General features: G+C 45.3%; 1 protein-coding gene across 2 annotated transcripts in view; it reads left to right on the plus strand.

Moving 5' to 3' along the window:
- Positions 1 to 20811, plus strand: part of DMC1 (DNA meiotic recombinase 1) — a 1020186-nt gene that overhangs the window by 816244 nt on the left and 183131 nt on the right. For both annotated transcript variants that reach the window (XM_069652814.1, XM_069652812.1), the window contains exon 12: positions 18865 to 18925. In XM_069652814.1, coding sequence (XP_069508915.1) covers positions 18865 to 18925 — 61 coding nt within the window. The remainder of the gene's footprint in view (positions 1 to 18864; positions 18926 to 20811) is intronic.

The raw sequence follows: 20811 nt of genomic DNA on the forward strand, positions 1-20811 counted from the left end.
AATCAGCCAACTCAACATGTGCCCTAGCAAAATTCTCATTTACTCTATGGAACTGTATTTCCATGGAGGCAGAGTACATTCCAGAGGGGGAGGAAAGAGACACGTTCTTGGCTATTGTTAGAGACGGCAAAGAAGCCATGTGTTAGTCTCTTCAATCGGGTCTGGATTCTGCTGACAGCATCAGCAGAGCCATGGCAACAAGCACCATACTACGCAGATTTGCGTGGTTGAGGAAGTCAGGATTTGCACCGGATGTGCAATCCAGGCTCCTCAACATGCCTTTTGACGGGTTTCACCTTTTTGGCAACAAGGCTAACGAAAGCCTTGAGAAGTTGCAGACCTCAAAGGCGGCAGCCAAATCCTTAGGTGCCGCTATTAGGCAGCCACAGCCTTTTCACCCCAGTGGACAGCCTTGGAGGGGTAGATCTTTTTGCTAGTACTCCTCAGAGCGAGAAGAATGGCTGGTCAAAGAGGCCAAAGAAGATTACCTCGTGGTGGACAAGGTAGAGGTACAAAGTCTGCTCAAGCAGGGGCATCCTTACCAACAGCCACTACATCAGCCACTTAAAACCTCTCTGAGGTCTTGAGTCACAAAACACAAGTGGGAGGCAGGCTGCCTCCGCATCTGAAAGAATGGCGAGACATTACTTTGGATGCTTGGGCATTGGAAACCATAGCCCACAGTTACTGCCTTCCCTTCATTCAGAGACCTCAGAACCATCCACCGGGGAGCCACTCTTTGAGGGTTCCAGATCTGCTCCTTGTGCAGGAAAGTTTGACCCTGCTAGAGAAAGGTGCTATAGAACTGGTGCCTGTAGCGGAAAGGAACAAGGGATGGTCCTCACCTTATTTCCTAATACCCAAGAAGGATGGAGGACTGAGACGCATTTTGGATTTGAGATACCGCAACAACAAACACACCACACAGACCCTCACACAACAGCACACAACGGACTCTGACCGGATACCACACCAAAAGCTCAGCGAACGGTGTTAACCAAACTGAAGCTGCCAATAGCACATCACAGCTCCCTTGCTCCTCACCAAACTTTGTGCTACTAACATGCACTAACCTACCCCCTTTTCTTTCAGATCCGCCAGAGCGCCAGGGGACCACTCCAGTGGTGATAGTGTACGGTACAAATATCCTTGAACATTAAAATTAACATACTTGAACAAGTTCCTCAGGAAGGACAAATTCAATATGGTCTGATCCTTCAGGCCCTCCAACGCCAGGATTGGATAGTGTCATTGGACCTTCAGGATGCTTACTTTCACATACATGAAGATTAAAACCAAGATTCATCGGAAGAATCACGATCTGGCAGGATAGTGCACCGGATTGACTGTGAGACTAAGAAGAAAGAAAGGGGAAGAAAAGCTAATACCCTTGAGAATAGTGCTGAAAATAATTTTCCTAGTCACCATACCTGGCGGAAGAGGACGCCAGGTTGACTAGGAAGAGACTGAAAGAAACAAGGCGAAGAGAAACATACCCCTTGACTTTTGGATAGCCAAGAAAGACTTAAGAAAAAATAAATATTCATTGGAAAAAGGCAGAAACCAAGGGAATGGGAAGCAAGCCCCTTGATGTTTATGGGCATTTTAGAAAAGCCAAGAGAAAGGATGCCCTCTCTTGGCTGTGTGAGAATTTGACAACCTCGCGGGACAAGGTTGTCCATCTTTTTGTAAGTTGTTTTGTTGCACCAATTTTTGGAACTTTACTTTATGAAATGGAGAAGAACTTTGGCCATTGATCTGAAGAAGATTCCCTTGCACATTATTTTGAGTTATTAGTGTTAGTGTTGGAAATAGTTTTTTTGACACGACTGTGGACTGTGTTTTGTTTGACATCCTGACAGATTCCTTAGACTATTATTTCAATGCAGGGAAACCTCTCCTAGTACTCGGGACAGGAAGACATTTCCCCAACCCTTATTTTGTTTTAAATAAAAGTTTATAGCAATTAACATGACACCACTGTGCCAATCTCTTACTTCTACACCATCGCAGCATACATTTTGAAAATCGTTTTTTGAGAGCCAGCTCCAAACTAGATATTTTGGAGGAAATGTTAGATGGTTCAAAAATCTGTTTTGAGCATACCGCCATTTATTTTCCCGCATAGAAAAAGTTTTTTTTTAATCGAATACACATAACACAAAAACTGCTGGACGGATTTGCACCAAATAAGATACAAGTTGGGCACAAAGCGTCAGACATTCCTTTACTGGTTTACTGTAAATACATCTAGTAGTAAAAATGCTAATGGAGAAGGGGGTGCCTCAGGTCCAAATATCTTCCATGGTGCATTGCAGCAGTGAGACTTTTTTGTCTGAAAGTGTGCGCTTACCACAGGAATACCTCAGTAAGTCAAAAAAGAAAAGTGCTGAAAACAAGATTTGAAGGGAGCAATCTATGGTATCACATTAGGGTAGAGGGGGGGAGGGGGAAGAGGATCACACTTGTAGTTGGAAAGTTTGGGGCGGCTGGGGGATGCATTTTGTGTCAGCACGTTTTCATCTTACTGTGGCAGTCCCACAGGATTCCCACAGATACATGCGGAAACGCCACAAGGCGCACACAGAAAAAAATGTCATGGGTACATACGAGTGAAAGGGGATGATAGTAGAGCGTCGGGGAGCATTTACATGGTGGGGCAGATGGGGAGAATGAAGGAGGGTGCACCTGGAGAGTGAGTATTGGGAAGACATTTAAATTGTCTAGCATTTTCCCATTAGTGGTAATCAGCAAATGATGAATTTCCCAGGATACTTTAATAGTGTGTGGGATATTGTAAATGGGGCAGTGGCCTACAGTCTTCTTTGCCCACTTTTTGCAACGTAAATATTGGGCATGGACAAAGGCCAGGGATGTCATTTCACCAAAATGCCTGGGGTAGTGGAAGTGACATCATACAACCCTTGACCTCTGATGACATCAAAGGAAGTGATTTTATCCCACCCCGAAGTGATATCACGGTAAACAATTGAACACGACCTTTCACCCCTTGACAAAACAGGAAGTGGCATCACATAGCATTGTTCCTAAATGCACTACGAAAAATATGGTTACGATATCACTACTATGTGATATACATTTCATACAAGACTGGAGTGCCATGTGTATCATTAAGATCAGTGTGTATAGGCCCATATTACCAAATTACTGTGACGTCCATGGCCAAGTGATAATGATGTGTTAGTATATACATACAATATCACCCGACCAGTGTTGGTACTCATTTATCGACTTCAGAAGGATGAAAGTCTGAGTTGAGGTGTTTAAGAACAGACTAAATCAGTGACACACCCCCCGAAGTGTTCCTGAAATAAACCTTTAATCAGTCCAGCAATTATTGTATAGAATTCCAGAAAAACAAATTATTTGGTATTCCTATTGTTTCTACGTTAGGGTACTGGTGAAAGTGTTAGACTTGTGGAACGCCTGATATATATATTTTTTTAAAGAGGCCTGAACAAGAAAGCCAGCCACTCCAGAATGACAGAGCCACATGGTGCTGGCCACAGCCCAGGAGTTTGCATGTAAAAAAATTAAGTGTTTTTTATTTTTTTTAAACTTTTTTTAGGGGCGACCCCTAAATGACGTTCCTGACAACTGCCATGTACGGTGGTATCCTGTTAGTTACTAGGCATGGGGATATGTGCCACGCCTGTAGGCCAGTTGGCATCAGTCTTTTTTTTTTTAACATGTTTTTATGGCGTTTTTAAAGTAGTATCAACTGTGGGACTTGATATTGTCCCATTTCCCTCCAAACATCCCCACTCCCTGCCCTCCCCCACCAGTCATCAAAGGAGAAGCTTGTCTAGTTCTTAGTGTCCATCGTGTTGTACCCTCATGTAAACATGGCCAGGATTCTGATTCTATGTGGGCACCATTGCAGCATAAAGTCACTTTGCAGGTATTCTATCACCGGCCCGCAATCTGTATGGAGGTTTTGTCGGGGCCCTTGTAGGTTATACGTAATGCGCTCCAATGCTATGAATTGCCAGACTCGCTGTAGCCATTCTAACGTATCTGGCGGTGATTTCTGTTTCCATCTTTGAGCTATTGTTAGCCAGGCGGCAATCAGGAGACCCATAAAATTCCTCTTCTGGATCTTCTTCAACGTTCTGTCTCGGGGGTGCCAAAGCCTCCCAACCACACATCTTCTTTTATTAATTCTGCCCCTTTAAACATCCCTTGCATTGGCGTTTTATCTCCGACCAGAAGCTTTGCAGATTTGGGCAGTCCCACCAAATATGTCTCCAGGTGCCCTCCTCGTTGCAGCCTCGCCAGCAAACGTTTTGTTTCATGTTGTACATTCGTTGCAGTCTTTCTGGGGTGTAATGCCATTGGATCATTATATTTGCCCAAGTTTCTCTTTGCTGGATCGCCTGAGTCCATTTGGGAATGATTTGCCAGATGTATTCCCTTTGGCCTCTCGTGATCTCCCTCCCCAGCGTTTTTTCCCATCTAATCATATATGGCCATTTTGTGTCTTCTGCTGGGACATTTATGTGTTTGTATAGAGTTGACACAAATTTTTTGTCTCCCGTGTGAGACATTATATATGATTCGAATGGGGTTAGATCTCTCAGTGCCGCCTGCCTTATCCTTGGTGTAGAGAGCCAGTGATGGAGTTGATCATATTGGGATCTTTCTTTTTCCGTGAGGCTGAGTAGTGAGTGGCATTCCATGAAGGATCTTATCTGCTGGTCTTCGTACATATCCCAAACTTTAGTGCAGTTCGAGTCAACCCATTTTTTAAACTTTCCTTTTTCTGTGCCGGATTTGAATTCCGAGTTATCAAACAACGGCATAAAGGGGGCAAATTAATTGACAGTGTTTCTTTTTTTTACCGCTCTATCCCAGTTGTTGAGGGCCGCGCTCATGATCTCGCTGATCCTGAGGTTTGGGTGTCTGTGTTCAGGGCTGGTCCACAATAGTTGTTGGAGGTTTTTCCTTGCCACTGCCCTGTCTTGTACCGCCCATATCTTCTGAGATTTGTTGGGAATCCATTCTTTCAAGACCCACAATTGGGCCGCCTCATAGTATTTCCTGAAGTGTGGTAGTGCCATGCATCCTTCCGACTTCGGGCCGTGAGCGCTATGCTGGAGAGTCTCTGGGTTTTGTTCAGCAGCCAAATGTATTTGTTGACCATTTTGACTAGTGCTTTGAAGAACGTGGGTGGGATTCTGATTGGAAGTACCTGAAAGTGATACAATAATCTGGGTAGTACCGCCATTTTTATCACTGTTATTCTGCCCCACCAGGACGTCGAGAGAGGGGTCTACTTGTCTAAGTCCTTTCTCTAACAAGTGCGGGTAGTTCCCAGCGTAGAGGGCTTTAATTGTGCTGGTGAGGGTGACCCCCAGGTATTTGAGACCTTCCTCCGCCACTCAGAGTTTTAACTCTCCTGCGCACTTCTGTATTTCCTGTTTGTCTCCGGCCAATAGCATTAGCTCTGATTTCTGTCTGTTTATCTTCAAGCCCGAAACTCGGCCAAATTCCTCTATTGTTTGTATTGGTGGGGGCATTGTGTCTACCAGATCCGCTAGGACCATCAGCATATCGTCCGCATAGGCTGCTGTTTTATGGTATATGCCTCCCATTGCGATGCCTTTAATGTCGGGTGAGTTTCTTATGATCATCAGCAGCAGCTCCAAGAAGATGGTGTATAGGAGTGGGGAGAGGGGGCACCCCTGTTTGGCGCCTCTTTCGATTCTTATTATGTCTGAGAGTTCCCAGTTCAACGCAATTATGGCTGTTGGTGTGTTATAATTAGCCCTTATCATGTCGATATATGTGTCACCCAGGTCATACTTCTCCAGCGTCCGGAAGAGCATGGACCACTCCACGCAGTCAAATGCTTTTTCCGCGTCTATTGCCAATAGGGCAGCTGGGGTGTTTGTGATTCCTATTTTCTCAATCAGGTGGGTAATTCTTCTGATGTTGTCGTGTGTTGTTCTGTTAGAAATGAATCCTGATTGGTGTATCAATTTCGGGAGTAGGGGGGTGAGTCTATTGGCTAGGACTTTGGTGTATAGTTGGCATCAAGGTGTATCAGTGCTTTGGGTCGGTATGCACTTGGCGATTCTGGGTTCCTTCCTTTCTTATGGAAGACCAATATTTTTGCCTCGTTCATGGACTTCGTGATGTTTGCGGTGTCTTTAAAGGTGTTAAAGAGTTCAGTGAGGACCAGGCTTAGCTTTCCCTCGTAGGTTTTGTAAAAAGAGGCCGTGTAGCCGTCAGGGCCCGGGGCTTTGTTTATAGGCAGATCTCTTATCGCCTTTTCAACTTCCTCTATAGTTATCTGCGCATTGAGTGCCGTTTTCTCCTCTGGTGTGATGGTTGGGAGTTTCATGTCTTTTAGGTATTTTATTTGGTCTCTCTCTGTAGGTTTGTCCGATGTGTATAGTTCTTGGTAGAAGTCTCTAAATATTTCTTTGATGGCCTTCGATTGGGTTCTCACTTGGTTATTGGAGTCTCTCAGAGACTGTACAGTTTGTCTTTGTTGTTTGCCTTTCAGCTGCCTCGCCAGTACTTTATCTGCTTTGTTGGCTTTCATGGCATACCAATGTTTCAGGTGGAGAAGTTGGGTCTCTGCTCTCTTGGTTCAGATCGCCTCCAACTGTCCCTGTATATGTCTATATGCTCTCTTCAGTTTCTGGCTATGTTTAATAGTCATTTCATCTCTAATCTTCCCTAGGTTGATTTCGAGCTCTTCTTCCCATTTACTGGATTGCCTATCTTTCTGTGCTTTTAGGGCGATCAAGTGACCCCTCATGACCGCCTTGAAGGCTTCCCATAATATGACCTTGGTCACGTCTGTGGTATTGTTTTGGTCGAAGTACTCTTTTATATGGTCTCTGATTGATTCCTTCATCACTGGGTCCTGCATGACATCTCTGGGCAGAGTCCATTGCCAGAGGCCGGATCATTTACGGATGGCCAGTAGTGAGATCCAGATTGGGGCATGATCTGATATCGAGATGGGGCCTGTCTCCACCTCCTGAATCTCTCCCAGTAGGCTCACTGGCGCCCAGAATAATTGATTCTGGAGCTTCTGCCATGTACCCGGGAGTGGTATGTGAATCCCGGTGATGGGCCTCTAAGTTTCCGCCAAACATCTATTAGTGCTCGTTTTTGCATTGTATTCCTTAATGACTGTCGGGGAGCCCTGTGATGCGTGGTTGGGGTTCGATCTGTCTTTCCTTGGAATCCAGGCCATGTTAAGGTCCCCTGCCAAAATCATCTCTTCTTGTGAGAAGCTTTCCAATTTGTGAAGGGTGTCCTTTAAGAATCCGTCCTGGGCCGTATTGGGGGCGTAGACCGTTACAAGTGTTAGAGGGCGGTTCTCAATTTTAATTTTTACCGCCAAGAATCTCCCTTGCTTGTCTTCCAGGGTATCACGAATTTGGACGTTGAGAGAGTCGGCAAAGGCAATTAGTGCCCCCTTTTTTTTTCTTTTCCACATCATTTGCATGTATTATCCTTTTAAAGCCTTTCAGTCGGATTTTCCCCTTATCTTTTTTCTGTATTTCTGTCTCTTGCAGCATTACAATATCGTATTTCCCCTGCCGTAGTTGGTGTTTGACTTTTTTCCTTTTGACTGGGGAGTTTAATCCTCGGATGTTGTGTGTTAGAATCTTCAGCCCCATCCTGTTGTGTGTTCATCTTTACTTTGTGGACTTCTTATTGTTGGAATGCCGTGGATGCTTCCCTTCGTGCCGGTGGGTTTCCCTCCCTCCTGTTGAGTTCGCCTCTTATCTTTCCCTTTTGTCAGTTCCTTTCCCCCTACGTGGGCCCAACCCCCCCCCTTTCCCTTGTAACTTCCCTGGGCCCTGTGATCGCTTGGGCATATTGCCCTTCGCGCCATGCCCTCTCAAACTGAGTGGTAACTATGGCGTGAGGAGTCCTAAACCTCACTAAACGTCTCCTAGGATTCCCTGCAATGCCAGCTCACCACAGCTAAGTGTCGCCGGCGGCCGCCTTTTTATTGCTGAATTTTTGATGGAAGACCGGCGGTCATTGTTCTGTGTCCATCCAGTGGATGTGGCCATTATTTATGCCCCGTAGCTTCAGTGGCCCGTCTCGATTTTGCATTCACTGTAGTCCAGCCTCTTGGGGTCCTTTTCCCTTGCAGTGGTTCCCTGCCATTGCTCTGTGACCCCCTCCTTCTCCTGTAAATTCAGGATCCGTTCTCCTTCCTCGCTCATGGTGATCCTATGCTGCTTACCTTCCCACGTGAATAGCAGTCCGAAGGGGAACGTCCATTTATACCGTACTTGTTTTGCCGTCAATTCTTTTGTTATTTATGACATCTCCCTGCGTTTCCGCAGGGTGGATTGTGCCAAGTCTTGGTATAGTTGGTATAGTTGAATTTCTGACCCATTCATTCTGATGTGATCCATTGTTTGGGCCTTCTCCTTTTGAGGGTAGGATGCCATTGCTATCAGCACATCTCTGGGGCGGGCTCCTGGTTCTCCCCTGCAGCGTGGGCCCAATCTGTGAATCCTATCGACCTGGATCACTGTTTCGTCCTCCTCTTCAAGATATCTCGGAACACCTGTTGGACTTCTTGCTTGAGGTCCTTGTCTTCCACTGACTCTGCCATGTTTTTGATCCGAATATTGGATCTGCGTGCCCGATTTTCTAAGTCTTCACATTGGGCTTCTAGATCTTGGGAGAGTCTTGCCAATCTTTACTGTGCTTCCACGACTTGTTGTGTCTCTTCGTCTAGGTTCTGAACCGTCTTCTCTAGAATGTCTGTTCATTCTTCTATGTTCCCTATGTCTGTTTTCAGCTCCTGGATCGCCAGTTTAATTTCTCCCTTCATGGACTCGAATTGGGAGTGCATAGAGGGCATGAATTGTTCTTGGAATTCTTTAAACCATTCCTTCATATCTTCTTTGGTAGTCATGTCTGTGCTATCTTTGTCTCCTTAGCCTCCTCTCCCTTTCTCGTTCTGTGCGGTAATTTTCTGGTTCGTAGGCGTGTTCGCACACCAGAGACGGTCCAAATTCTGATCTGGTTTCAACTTGTTCAATGTGGCTTGTGTTTGCCTGCCCCTAGATTTGGACATCTGTGCTGTTTCCGTGTCGATTTGGACTATCTGCTCTGGAAGTTCCACGGGGCGCGGCTATGGCCACTAACTGCTTCCCTGTGTTGGATTTTTCTCCCCGTAGCCTGAATTCCTTTCTTAAGTTGTTTGTTGCTCCCTTCCTGTGATTGCCGTAACTGGGATGGTGTGTTTTGGGATGAAATGGTCCCTGGCAATTGGCCCCTCTTCTTTTCCTCTTATTTGAGCTTGTACGTGGTTGGAGATGGCTTTGTCTCTTTCCAGTAGCTAGATGTAGAGGCTCGCCGTGAAACCTCTACTTCTGCTTAACTGTATGGTATTGGGGAGGGGGGCGTCTCTTCCCGCAAAGTACGAGTAGTTGTGCCCGCAGCAGTATGGGATGTGATGCGGATTTATATGTTCAGGGAGAGTTCTTCCGGTATTTCGTACGTGTCCTTGTGGATAATGGGGGGAGGTGGGCCTTGCCTCCCCGGGCGCCCGCTGGGGCTGTTATGGCACTTTGGCACCAATGGTGTGTCACCCTGGGGGCTTTCTCGATTGCCCCTATAGTCCTTTTCACTGGATTCAAGGGCAATGTTATGATGTATATGGGGGAAGGGGGAATCCTCTTCCCCGGCCCTCCGTGTGTGCCCCGAGGTGTTGACGCTGCTTGGATGGGCCCCCCCTCGCCCTCTCATAACCTCTTCTGTGAATCCACTGTTGTTTAATTTGGGCTCATGCAGGGCACCGGGCAACCCCTCACTCCCTCCGTCTCCCGGCGCCTCCTCTGGGATCGGCACTGCTGGGCCTGTCGCGTTTTGCACAGCCTCTGACTGCTAGCCTCCCCTGTGGATGCTGGTGGGGGAGGCGGGGCACCAGGGACAAGGGCTCACCTCACGTAGTCGCTCCGCTTCTCCTTTCACCTCGTCTCCTGTGGAGCTGTTCGGGCGCGCTCTCCCTCCGAGGCTCGCAGCCGCGGCATCAGGTGTGCGGCCCGGAAGGCATCCTCTCACTGCGGGATGGCAGGCGCTCCCCAGGCTGACCGCTGCCTGTCGGGAGCTCCGAAACTTCCTGGCCCTCACTGCAGGTGGGGCTTCTGGCCTCTCCGCTGGGTTCCAATTCCTGCAGCGCGGGCTCTCACCTTGGCGGGCGCTGGGGGTGGGGGTCTCGCTCTTCCGGGTAGGGGAGCTTGTCTTGACGGAATGGGTGCCACCCTTCCCCGGGGTTGCGCCCAGGTCTCGCTCCTTGACGGCTAAGAGCGCGGGCTCCGCTGGATGGACAGTGTCACTTTCCACACTCCCCTGCGGCCACGGCACTTCTTAATTAACCAGCTTTATGGTGCGGCCACACGCTGGCAGACGGAGCTCAGCTCACGCACGTCTGTCCAGCATGGCCGCCATTTTGGAATGGCATCAGTCTTTTTTAGTATTTGGTGCAACATGGTGTAAGGCTGCAGAAGTATAAGTCGGGCACAGTGATGGCACATTTTTTCGCTAAGTCTTTTATTAACACAAAAAGATTGGGAAAATGCCTCTCTATCCCTAAATACTATGAGGGTTTTCCCTGCCTCAAAGCAAACTAATTAAAATGTTTGGAAGTCTGAAAGTAAAAAATCTGTCACCGTCATGTCAAAAACCTACTTCTGTCCGTAACACTTACACTCTAAGAAAACCGTGCAAGGGTGTTCTTTACTAAAAGAAACAGTGTTCTTGGTGTTCTCAATAAACAGAAAGGTTCCCAGGTTTGCTGGTAGTAAGGTGATGAAAGAAATGTTCAAAACCACAAAGTTCCAAGTCTGGGGTAACACTTTTTTGCACTAGACTTATTCTTCTATCAAGATGCTGAATCACAGACACGGTAAAGTCACATTTCTAGTCTTTATATCATATTGACTAAGGATCCCTTTCCCCCAAGGTCCGTCACATAGCTTTCCCTTTATGCCGCTGGTTTCTTCATCTCCAATTGGGAAACAGACAAAAAGTCTACATTGTCTTGCACTTTACCCTTCCGGTTTTCTACCTGAAAGCAATATGGTTGCAGATGAAGAAACCAGCGCATAATTCTGCGGGGGTTAGTGTCTTTATGGAGGCTCAGTTATAGGATTCACTTTATTATTCCCAGGGTCTTTGTACCCCTGGTTTCCAAGCTTCTTTGTGGGTGTGAGTCCTGGACTTGCAAAGGTGTTTTGGCATCTTCTCTTGTCAAACTGGGTAATTCTGAATAAATGTCTTTTTCACAGAATCCCAGACCCTCTTCTCTTTAGACCTTGGTTTTTGCTATGGGTACGGGTCCCAGATTCGCACAGCGGCATTACTCCCCCTTGGTTCACTCTCCTGCCAAGTGAGCAACTGGTTTTGATTCTCTTACAGGACCCAGACCCTCTCTTTTGGGGGTCGGTCCGAGACACGCACAGTGGCGTTACTCCCCTTTGGTTCACTTTCCTGCCACGTAGGTAACTGTCTTTGATTCTGTTTTCGTGTCCCAGCCCCTCTCTTTTTTTTATTTCGTAGTTTTACTCTCGAGCTTCCCCAGTCCTCTAACAACTTCTGGTAAACCCATGTACCTGTTCTCTTCTTCTTGAACGGTACCAGCATTTTCCCAGTCTCTCTGTTGCTTGCTAAGGCTCTTGACAGCTTTTTAAAAAGAGGTGGGCTCTGCAGCGGTTCGGGCGGTGTCTCTCTTTTCCCGGTTGCATGTCCTACATTGCAAGTCATTCACCAGAGCTCGGGCAGCCTTGAGGCAAGTAATGGCACCAACGCACTTGGTCCTTCAAACTTGGACCTTCATCGGCCTTTCCTCTACCTCGCTTGGTGGCTTCCCTTTTGGCTTTTCTCTGCTCGCTTCGTGCAGGGAACCCGTTGTGCCTTCTCGGAAACCCATTCTCTCGAGGCCCGTTCTCAGGAGGCTTGTCACCCTCTACCATTGACTGCTTGTTTGTTTGTTCCCTCCTTTCCCCCACTAGCCCAATTATACATTCTAATTTCAGCACCAATTGAAATTGTTTCTTGCTGTGCTTCAAACTGATTGTTTTGCTGTTTCTTAATGCCTTGCTTAAAATTCGATTTTAGGTGTGCTTTACATCTGTGCATCCTCCATTTTCTACTGCTTTGTTATGTTTGGGGATAAATCGAGGCATTCCCAGGCTGCAGGCTTTTACCTGATTGTCATTCTGCTTGCTTGGCCCTTCTTACAGCAATCAACCCTTGTGTCCTTGGTTCCTTTATTGTTTCTGTTTTACTTGCCTCCTCTTACCCAGCCTCCTTCTGTCCAGCACTTGCACGTTCAGTATGTTTAGGACACTACAATCGTTGTGTTGGTCTTCACCCTTCCCCTCTTGCACGCCCCTTCTCCCTCCTCCCATTCCTTAGCACTTCCACCTGGCTGGGCTCTCTCCTTAGCCCCACCGCCAAATGCCCTTAGTCCATCCGAGCCATGGAGTAGGAGCTGCCTGGATCGAGGCCCTTCGCCCTCCCTGCCCTGCACTTTCCACCAGAGCATCGAGCTCCATCAAGTAGGTGGACCCACTGTCCGTGTTACGAAGAGAGGGCACTCCCCGTGCTGCGTGCTCTACAATCTGAGCCCTGATTGACTATGTGCCGTGCTGTGTGCTCTACCATCTGAGCCCTGATTGACTATATATCCTTGCTGTGTTCTCTACCATCTGAGCCCTGATTGAATATGTATCCATGCTGTGTGCTCTACCATCTGAGCCCTGATTGACTATTTATCCTTGCTGTGTGCTCTACCATTTGAGCCCTGATTGTGTATGTATCCGTGCTGTGCACTCTACCATCTGAGCCCTGATTTACTATGTATCCGTGTTGTGTGCTCTACCATCTGAGCCCCTTTGTGAACCTCCTATGCTTGCCTGATGTAGCCCCACGTATGATGAGGCGAGGCTTTGCCAGTCTGTACACTTGCACCTATCTTGTCCTTATGATGTATGCATGCCTGGTGTAGCGCCCCATAACACGAGGCAAGCCTCTGCCATTCTGTACGCTTGCACCTATCTTGTCCTTATGATGTATACATGCCTGATGTAGCCCCCCCCGTAACATGAGGCGAGGGTTTTCCAGTCTGTACACTTGCACCTATCTTGTCTTTATGATGCACGCATGCCTGATATAGCCCCCCGTAACTTGAGGTGAGGCATGTATCCCAATGCGTATGTTGTACCTATGAACTGTGACAGGCACTTACTGTAATTAGCACCTAGATGCCTCAGGGTTTTGTGTGCTGAAATAAATAAAATAAATAAAGGTACTTTACAAAGACTGGGCATTTTTCTTCGATTACGCAATGGAAACTTATAACTGGTTGGATCCGAAGGGCATAGCGCAGCTCCATACGAGTCAGAATAATTGATTACATGCGCTTCATCGCTGGGATCAATAACCCTATTGGCTAGGTCCCTGAAACGGCATCAGTGCTCAATGAGGCCGTGCACAAACTTAGAGCTATGACTTAAGAGAAATCACTAACCAAGACTCCAACATAGAGAAAGGGAGTACCAGACCTAACTTGACCAGATCAGTCCAGCGCCTGCCTTTGGGCACTTATCGAAGGACTAGACAGGTCTGAGCGAAAAGAGAAACTCTGTCTAATCACTTGAGATCGGCAAACATTTCAACCTCACAGAGATTGACACAGCGGGACAATTCTATCGACAAAAAGCAAGACATAGATTCAAGGAGCGGCACAAGCTCTAACCAATATAATGAATATGGAAACAGCGCCCCAAGAGCAAGGAGGAACGAACATCCAAGTGAGATTAGGTTCAAACAGTCCACTCATCAAATCAAAGACAAAGGAACTTCATTATCTACTCGTACCCGGAGCAAGTAGAACAAGTTCTGCACGGCCACCTGCCAAACTGGAACATCACTATAGAACAAGACTTATTAAGGAGCAGACAGAAGGAGGCATATAACTATTCACGTCATAGTCAAAAAGAAAAAGAGCAAAGAAGTTGGGCTTCGTTACCAGAAACCTTGACAGCCCATCAAAGATCGTAGCCACCAAAACTGCTAACAAGGCAGAAAAACAAGCCAATGAAAACATCACAGGGAGAAACACCAACTCATTTGACTATGGGATCATGCATCACACAAGGTTTCACCCATCTAACAGCTAGATCTGACGTTAATCTCGGATCCTTTGATCTCCTCTGCCTCCAGGAGATGTGGCTTCTAAGAAACCGACAATTGATGGCTTTGAAATTGCCTTTGCTTCAGCTATTCAAGGCCCACTGGGGAGACCCTGTGCGGGTTTGCTTCCTCCTATGCGCTCTTGCAGTGGGCTACACCTGGAAAAAATCACCCTGAACAATGCCTTCATATTGGCATCTCTGATTTCGTGGAAACCAAGCCTCGCACACAAGGACTTAACCAAATCCAAGCTTTACTTGTTTATCAACATATATTGGAACCCGAAAGTCCTAATGGAAGCACTTATTAGGTCCAAAATGGAACAACTAATTGACGACATTGCACACGCAAACAAAATTGATTACATCATAATATGCGGGGTTCTAAATGCCACTGTACTAAACCTTAATTTGAATAAGGTGGCCCTGTTTGGTACCTCCAGCGACAAAGTGGGAATCGTCAGATCGACAGTCTCAAACTCATACCAGAGAGGAAAACTGTGGGCGGCATACATGGATGGAATAGACCTACACAATCTGCGTGCTTTAAAGCCCTTAACAACGCCTATCATTCCCACTTGGGAACAAGACGATCGTAAAGCCGTCCTGGACCACATATATGTATCCAGAGACTTCTTAGCTAAGGTCTCATTGTTCAAGGTGGTAATGACAATAAGCAGTGACCACAACCTTCTGATGGCCGTCTGGACCTTTCCAGAAACTCAAGACACCAGCAGAAGGAAAGTCATGGCGCCTAAAATAGACTCCAACAAAGCAGGCACACGATTGAGACTTAACCCCGAATCCATAAAGGCAATAACAAAACAATATCTAAAGGCAACCGTAGAAGACACAGCGAAATTAAGAACAGCAAAAACAGATTATTGCCCTCTGTTGATTGCTTATCAACAAGTAAGGAAAAACCCTACAGCTTACAAGAAGCATCAACACACCACAAACAAGCTGTTGACGGAAAAAAGGAAAGAAATGCAAAAGGAATTTAGGAGAGCTAAAACCTCTCCTTCATTGATCAATGAAGAAGCAGCTAGGAAAGCCACGAGGAGTTACAAACACTGGTTAAAGTCATACAAAATCAACCTTTATCAAGGCGATTCAGAAAAAATGCTGAGTACCCTCAACGGGAAACAACCTAAAGCTTTCTGGGCGCAAATAGATTCCAAGGGGAAGACCACGCAGGACGCTCTGTTAAACAGCGTCGGCGAGAAGCACTTGGTATCTCATTTCGCCAAACTGTTTGCACCGATCACAGATACAAACCTGAATTCTCCAATTGAGTCACAACGTTGGGACGTAAGACAAGACAAAACTGAAAGTTAAACAACTCCCGAGCTCTGGGGCCGGACGGGATTTCTAACCTGGACTTAAAACCCAACACCGAATCCTGTGGTGACCTAATTGTACAAATATTCAAGAACTGTCCCACTTCTTCCACTTTCCCCAAATCTTGGAAGACAGCCAATGTCGTCCCAATCTATGAAAAGCTGAACAAGGGTGAACCAAACAACTACCGCCTAATTGCCCTACTGGACACAATTGGAAAAAAAATTCAGATCCTTCTTACTAGACAAATTCCAAAAGTGGGCTGTACATTCCGAAGGTCACAACCCTTTTCAAACCGGTTTCATCAAGAACATAAGAACGACGGCAAATATAATGCTGCTGAGCATTTTAAAAGCAAATGTGATGAAGGGCAGTTGCAAATTATTCCTGGCATTCGTTGATCTCTCACAAGCATTTGACATGGTCAATAGGGAAAAACTTTGGTCAAAATTAAAGAACTGGAAGTGTCCAACTGCAATCCTTAATCCGATAAAAGAACTACACACCGGAACATCCATGAGAGTGCGCCTGAATGGCGCCAGCCAGCTCTCTGAAGCCATTCCAACGTAGAGAGGTGTAAAACAAGGATGCCCGCTGGCGCCGGCCTTGTACAACGCATACATAGGAGATTATCAGCTCTGGGTAAAAACGATCAGAGCATTTCCACCCTCTGTGGGGAAAGAAAAGATAAGTAGAATGTTGTACGGGGATGACATTTTCTTGATTGATCAAACCCCAGTAGGCCTCCAACGAAAATTTGACGGTCTCCTGGCCTACTTGCAGTCGAATGACTTGAAGATCAACCCCACCAAAACTAAAGTGATGACCCTCGAGAAAACCATGAAAAGAAAGGAAAAAATGAAATGGCATGTAGCAGGTGAACATCTGGAAAAAGTGAAGACCTTCAGATATTTGGGGTCACAATCAACGCCAACCGTCTAGAACTACCGATGCAAGCAGCGCTATTAGTCAAAACCAAAAGCTTGACAACTCAGACACGGATTCTGGACATAAAATGTGTCTGATTCTCGTTAAAAGCAGCAATAAACTTTTACAAGGCCAAGGCTGTACCAGCGATTGTTTATGGAGCCGAAGCTATGCCATCAATACCACAACACATCTGGTCTAAACTGGAAGGCCATTTTTGGAGGAAAGTACTAATGCTGCCTCAATCTACACACATGGCCTCTATCCGAAGGGAACTAAGCCTGACATCCTTAAAAGGAACAGTGGATCTGAATGGATTGATGCTATACAGAAAGATAAGACTCTCAACTCAAAAAATACACGAGATAATCCTTGACGTAATAAATGCAGGGACCAACAAAATTCTGACAACATGGGTAAGCAAGAATTGCCTACTCTTGGAGGAAATAGGAAGCTCTCTGGTCAAACTGGAATCCAACCCAAACAAAAAAGCAAAAAAACTCAAAGACAAACCGGATAACAACCCTGGAAACTGCTGCAAAAAACAAACTAACTACTCACCTTCGGAACAACACTCAAAAAGTAAATGAACACATGGGATACCTGCTGAAATTCCCAAGCAAAAAAATTAGATCAACTAACTTCAGGGCAAAAAACTAATGAAGTAATTGCAACCAGAGGCATTTAAAAAAATAGTATTTGTCAGGTTCTGCAACCAGCTGGACACCATTGAGACACCTCCTCCTAACATGTACAGGCCTGAGAACAAAAAGAAGGGCCCATATGGGCAACCTGTTTAGGAACACAAGCAATCTTGAAGAAGAATACTGGTGGAACCATCTGATGAGTGGTAAAAATCTAAAACAGTAATTGCAGTTGGGCAATACCTTCAGAGTATTGATTTAAGTTCCAGAGAAAGTCTGACTCCTTAAAAAAATTTATTTCCACGCACTTCCAGGATACAGTTATTCTGTGGAAAAGTCAGACAGATCAAAATAAACACAAACATAAACGCATTAAGGATGATGAACACGACTTGTAAAAATGTACACAAAAATACAGTTAAACCAAGTATAAAAATATATATATATATATATATATCGATGCCACCAATCTTGACCCACCTCGTGAAGATCCCTGCCCACCACTAATGCAGTATAAGGTAACCCCTCTTTTCCATGCAAGGTCGCATTATCGTACTTCATTGACAGAGACTCGTAGCCTGAGCAGCAACAGCTTTTTACCTATCTGTAACCACCACAGCTATCACTTTGCAACCTGCGCTGCTGTTACACTCAACCGACTTGATCTGGTCACTCTGGAGCTGACACTCCTTCCACTGCAGGCGTTGGACCACACATTGTCATAGCCTACGCTGTACTTGTATGAGAAAACCCTGTGTAACCTGGAGGTAAAGGAGTACTGAAATATTACCCCAGAAAGATGCAATCAACTTGATTATCTAAATAACGTTTTCTAATCTACGGGGGCTCCAGGTGCAGGAACAAAATCCTTCATAGACAGATGGCTTACTTCTTGCATCCAACACTACTGTTTGCTACATGGTTATCTCCTCCTTAGTCTATGTGTGCTCATTCAACCAGAGCTAAAGTAACATTAGATGCATATTTGTTAAATCTGTTCAGCATGCATTTAAGAAATTCACCTTCCTTTTTGCAGGTAATATGCTATAGATGCATCTTCAAAATAAAGTAATGATCCTCATTTTGGCCAGGAAGTCCTTCGAAATTTGTTTGACTTCAGCACTGTCTGTCTGATGTTGCTTTTTCTTCCTCTCTTTTTTATTCTCAGTATGCAGGGATTCTGCCCACACTTTGGGAATAGGAAAGAGCCAGGACCTAGGAGGAGGATACAATTACCTGTATAGTATAGTGGCATCATTATATTTCAATTCCAAAGCTTTAACCTATGCACAACATCCTCACACCAGCCCTTCTGTCATCACACTGGTCTCACCTTATTGGCAAGTTCAAAGGAAATTGGAAAGAGAGTATCCCTAAGCAGGGGAAGCATTTTCCAATCGTTCTAGCACGCTGGCAAAGCCCCCACATTTTGGGAAAATGTAAAGGCCACGATCTAGGAGTAACTGAATTCCATAATTGTAACACTAACCTTTGGCATAGGCATGTGATAATTTCACATATTATTATTATAGGGCACACGAATAACCTGGAAACAGCCTGACTAGAAATTGGCATATTTCCCTATCTAAGACTACAGTGATCATAATAAGGATGCAAGAAGGAATGTAAAGCCCTTTGTAGGGATACAGAAGTGTACACAACCCATAGAAAAAGTACCCGATAACCATAAGCATGTAGGACATTTATGTGATTTAACATGCATTACATTTTCTTTTCTGCAGAATACAATGTAGCAGTGTTTGTGACAAACCAGATGACGGCCGATCCAGGAGCGGCCATGAGGTAACTACTTGCATCTGTTGATATGGGTAATGAGATTTGGGACACAAAAAGTCTTTGGCCCAAGTCCCTCACTAGTGAGTACAAGAAGGTGCATTGCTCACACTCTGTTGCTGTGCTAGATTCCACCATAGAGAAGAGTGCTGCGTCTGGCGACTCTAAAAGCTGTTTTAGAGACACAGTAGCAGGTTTACCTGTGCTTTGCGCAGTAATTCCTAGCTCAGTCCTAGTTTGAAGTTTATTTAATGAACTAAACCAATGCTTCTTTGTAGACAATATTGCTAGTCTTCCCTGTAGGATCTAGTGCAAAGAAATGGTCTTTGTTTCTAACTCTGGAGCAAGCCACATGAAGCTGACCATGAGAAAAGCATGAATCCCGTAAATCAGTCCCAGCTACTTAGAGTTGGAGCGTTGAGATTGCACAGCAACATTATTGGTGTCCCGATCTACAGCCAAGGCTGCAGTGACTGCAACATAAGTGCTGTATGTGTAGGGCTGAAGTGTGTAAACTCGAAGTTCCGTTCCCTTACGTGTACGGCTGAAGCATGTTAGCTTTGTATAGTTGAGATGGCATACATTTGTCAACTTCTGTGGGAAATGAAGTTTCTTTAATTATCATACAAGATTTGCCACATTGTGATGGACAACATCATTGTGGACACTATTGAAGAGACATGCACCACTTCCTATCACCCTCATTACTACAAATGCACTGTTTTGTGTCAGCCGCATGACTTCAAAAGTGAGTGCCGCTAATGTCAGCTAGAATGCTGATAGTGTTGAAAGTTTAGGAGCAATGAACTGCTGAAGTTTTCATAAACTGTTTATCTTTACGAACAATGAACGTAGAGCTACCGTAGAAGTACAGTGCGAAGAGCCATATGGCAGGTGTAAGCACTGCTGGCCGCTTTTAAAAAAAAGGTATATTTTATACATGTTACATTGTCTACACCATGCAACCTACCCACATGCCACATTTCAGGTTTGTAGCATGTTGAAAATTATGCTGAACATTTCGAACAGACACACACACACACACACACACAAGGATTCCAGACTGTTTAAAAAAAAGAAAATTTGAAAAATAAATATTTTACACTTATTACATTGTCAACACCATAGAAGCTAACCTTATGCCAGATTGTAGGTTTGTAGCATGTTGGGAAGTATGCTGAACATTTCAAACAGACACACACACATACACAAGCATTGCAGCCCGCTTAAAATAAACCGCTTAAAAAACGAAATAATTAGAAAAATGTATATTTTATACTTTTCTCCATTGTCTACATAATGGAACCTATCCACATGTCAAATTTCACCTTTGTAGCATGTTGGGAAGTATTCTAACAGACACACACACACATCCACAAATGTCCCCTTTATATATAGAGAGATTGATTGATCAAGGAAGCGCCCATCCAGTGGCACATTCCAGGTGTCACCCTCATGGATGATGGAGCTATTGTACTGATACTCTAGTACATGGGACTGGTGTAATTCAAATCCCTGTACCAGGGAAGATCAAATGTGTTGTATGCATACTCTGTTGCAAGGGGTGCTTGTGCTGTGGTACCTCCCACTCCCCTTGGAGTTGTGGAAGGTCACATAGCAATGTTCTGCTGGTGAAGGCCTGCACAGTGGTGCACTCTACCTAATTGGCTGCAGGCTATGGCAGCTGTTTCCCTCACTGGGTGTTCTCAACCTGTGGTGTATTCAGAGACCTTTACAGTCAGATCCATACATTTAAAATGCCAGCCTTGTATCTGTCTCTAGATCGTTGGGTTCAATTCAATCTCAGGTAGCTGGTTGCCTTTAAGTTGTCATGTGCATTTTCTGAATGAGTTCCAGTCTGTTTTTAGTGTATTACCATGTACTGTTTCCTTACA

The sequence above is a fragment of the Ambystoma mexicanum genome, chromosome 3q (assembly GCF_040938575.1).
Source record: "Ambystoma mexicanum isolate Mex_15411 chromosome 3q, UKY_AmexF1_1, whole genome shotgun sequence".
In the NCBI taxonomy this organism is placed as follows: domain Eukaryota; kingdom Metazoa; phylum Chordata; class Amphibia; order Caudata; family Ambystomatidae; genus Ambystoma; species Ambystoma mexicanum.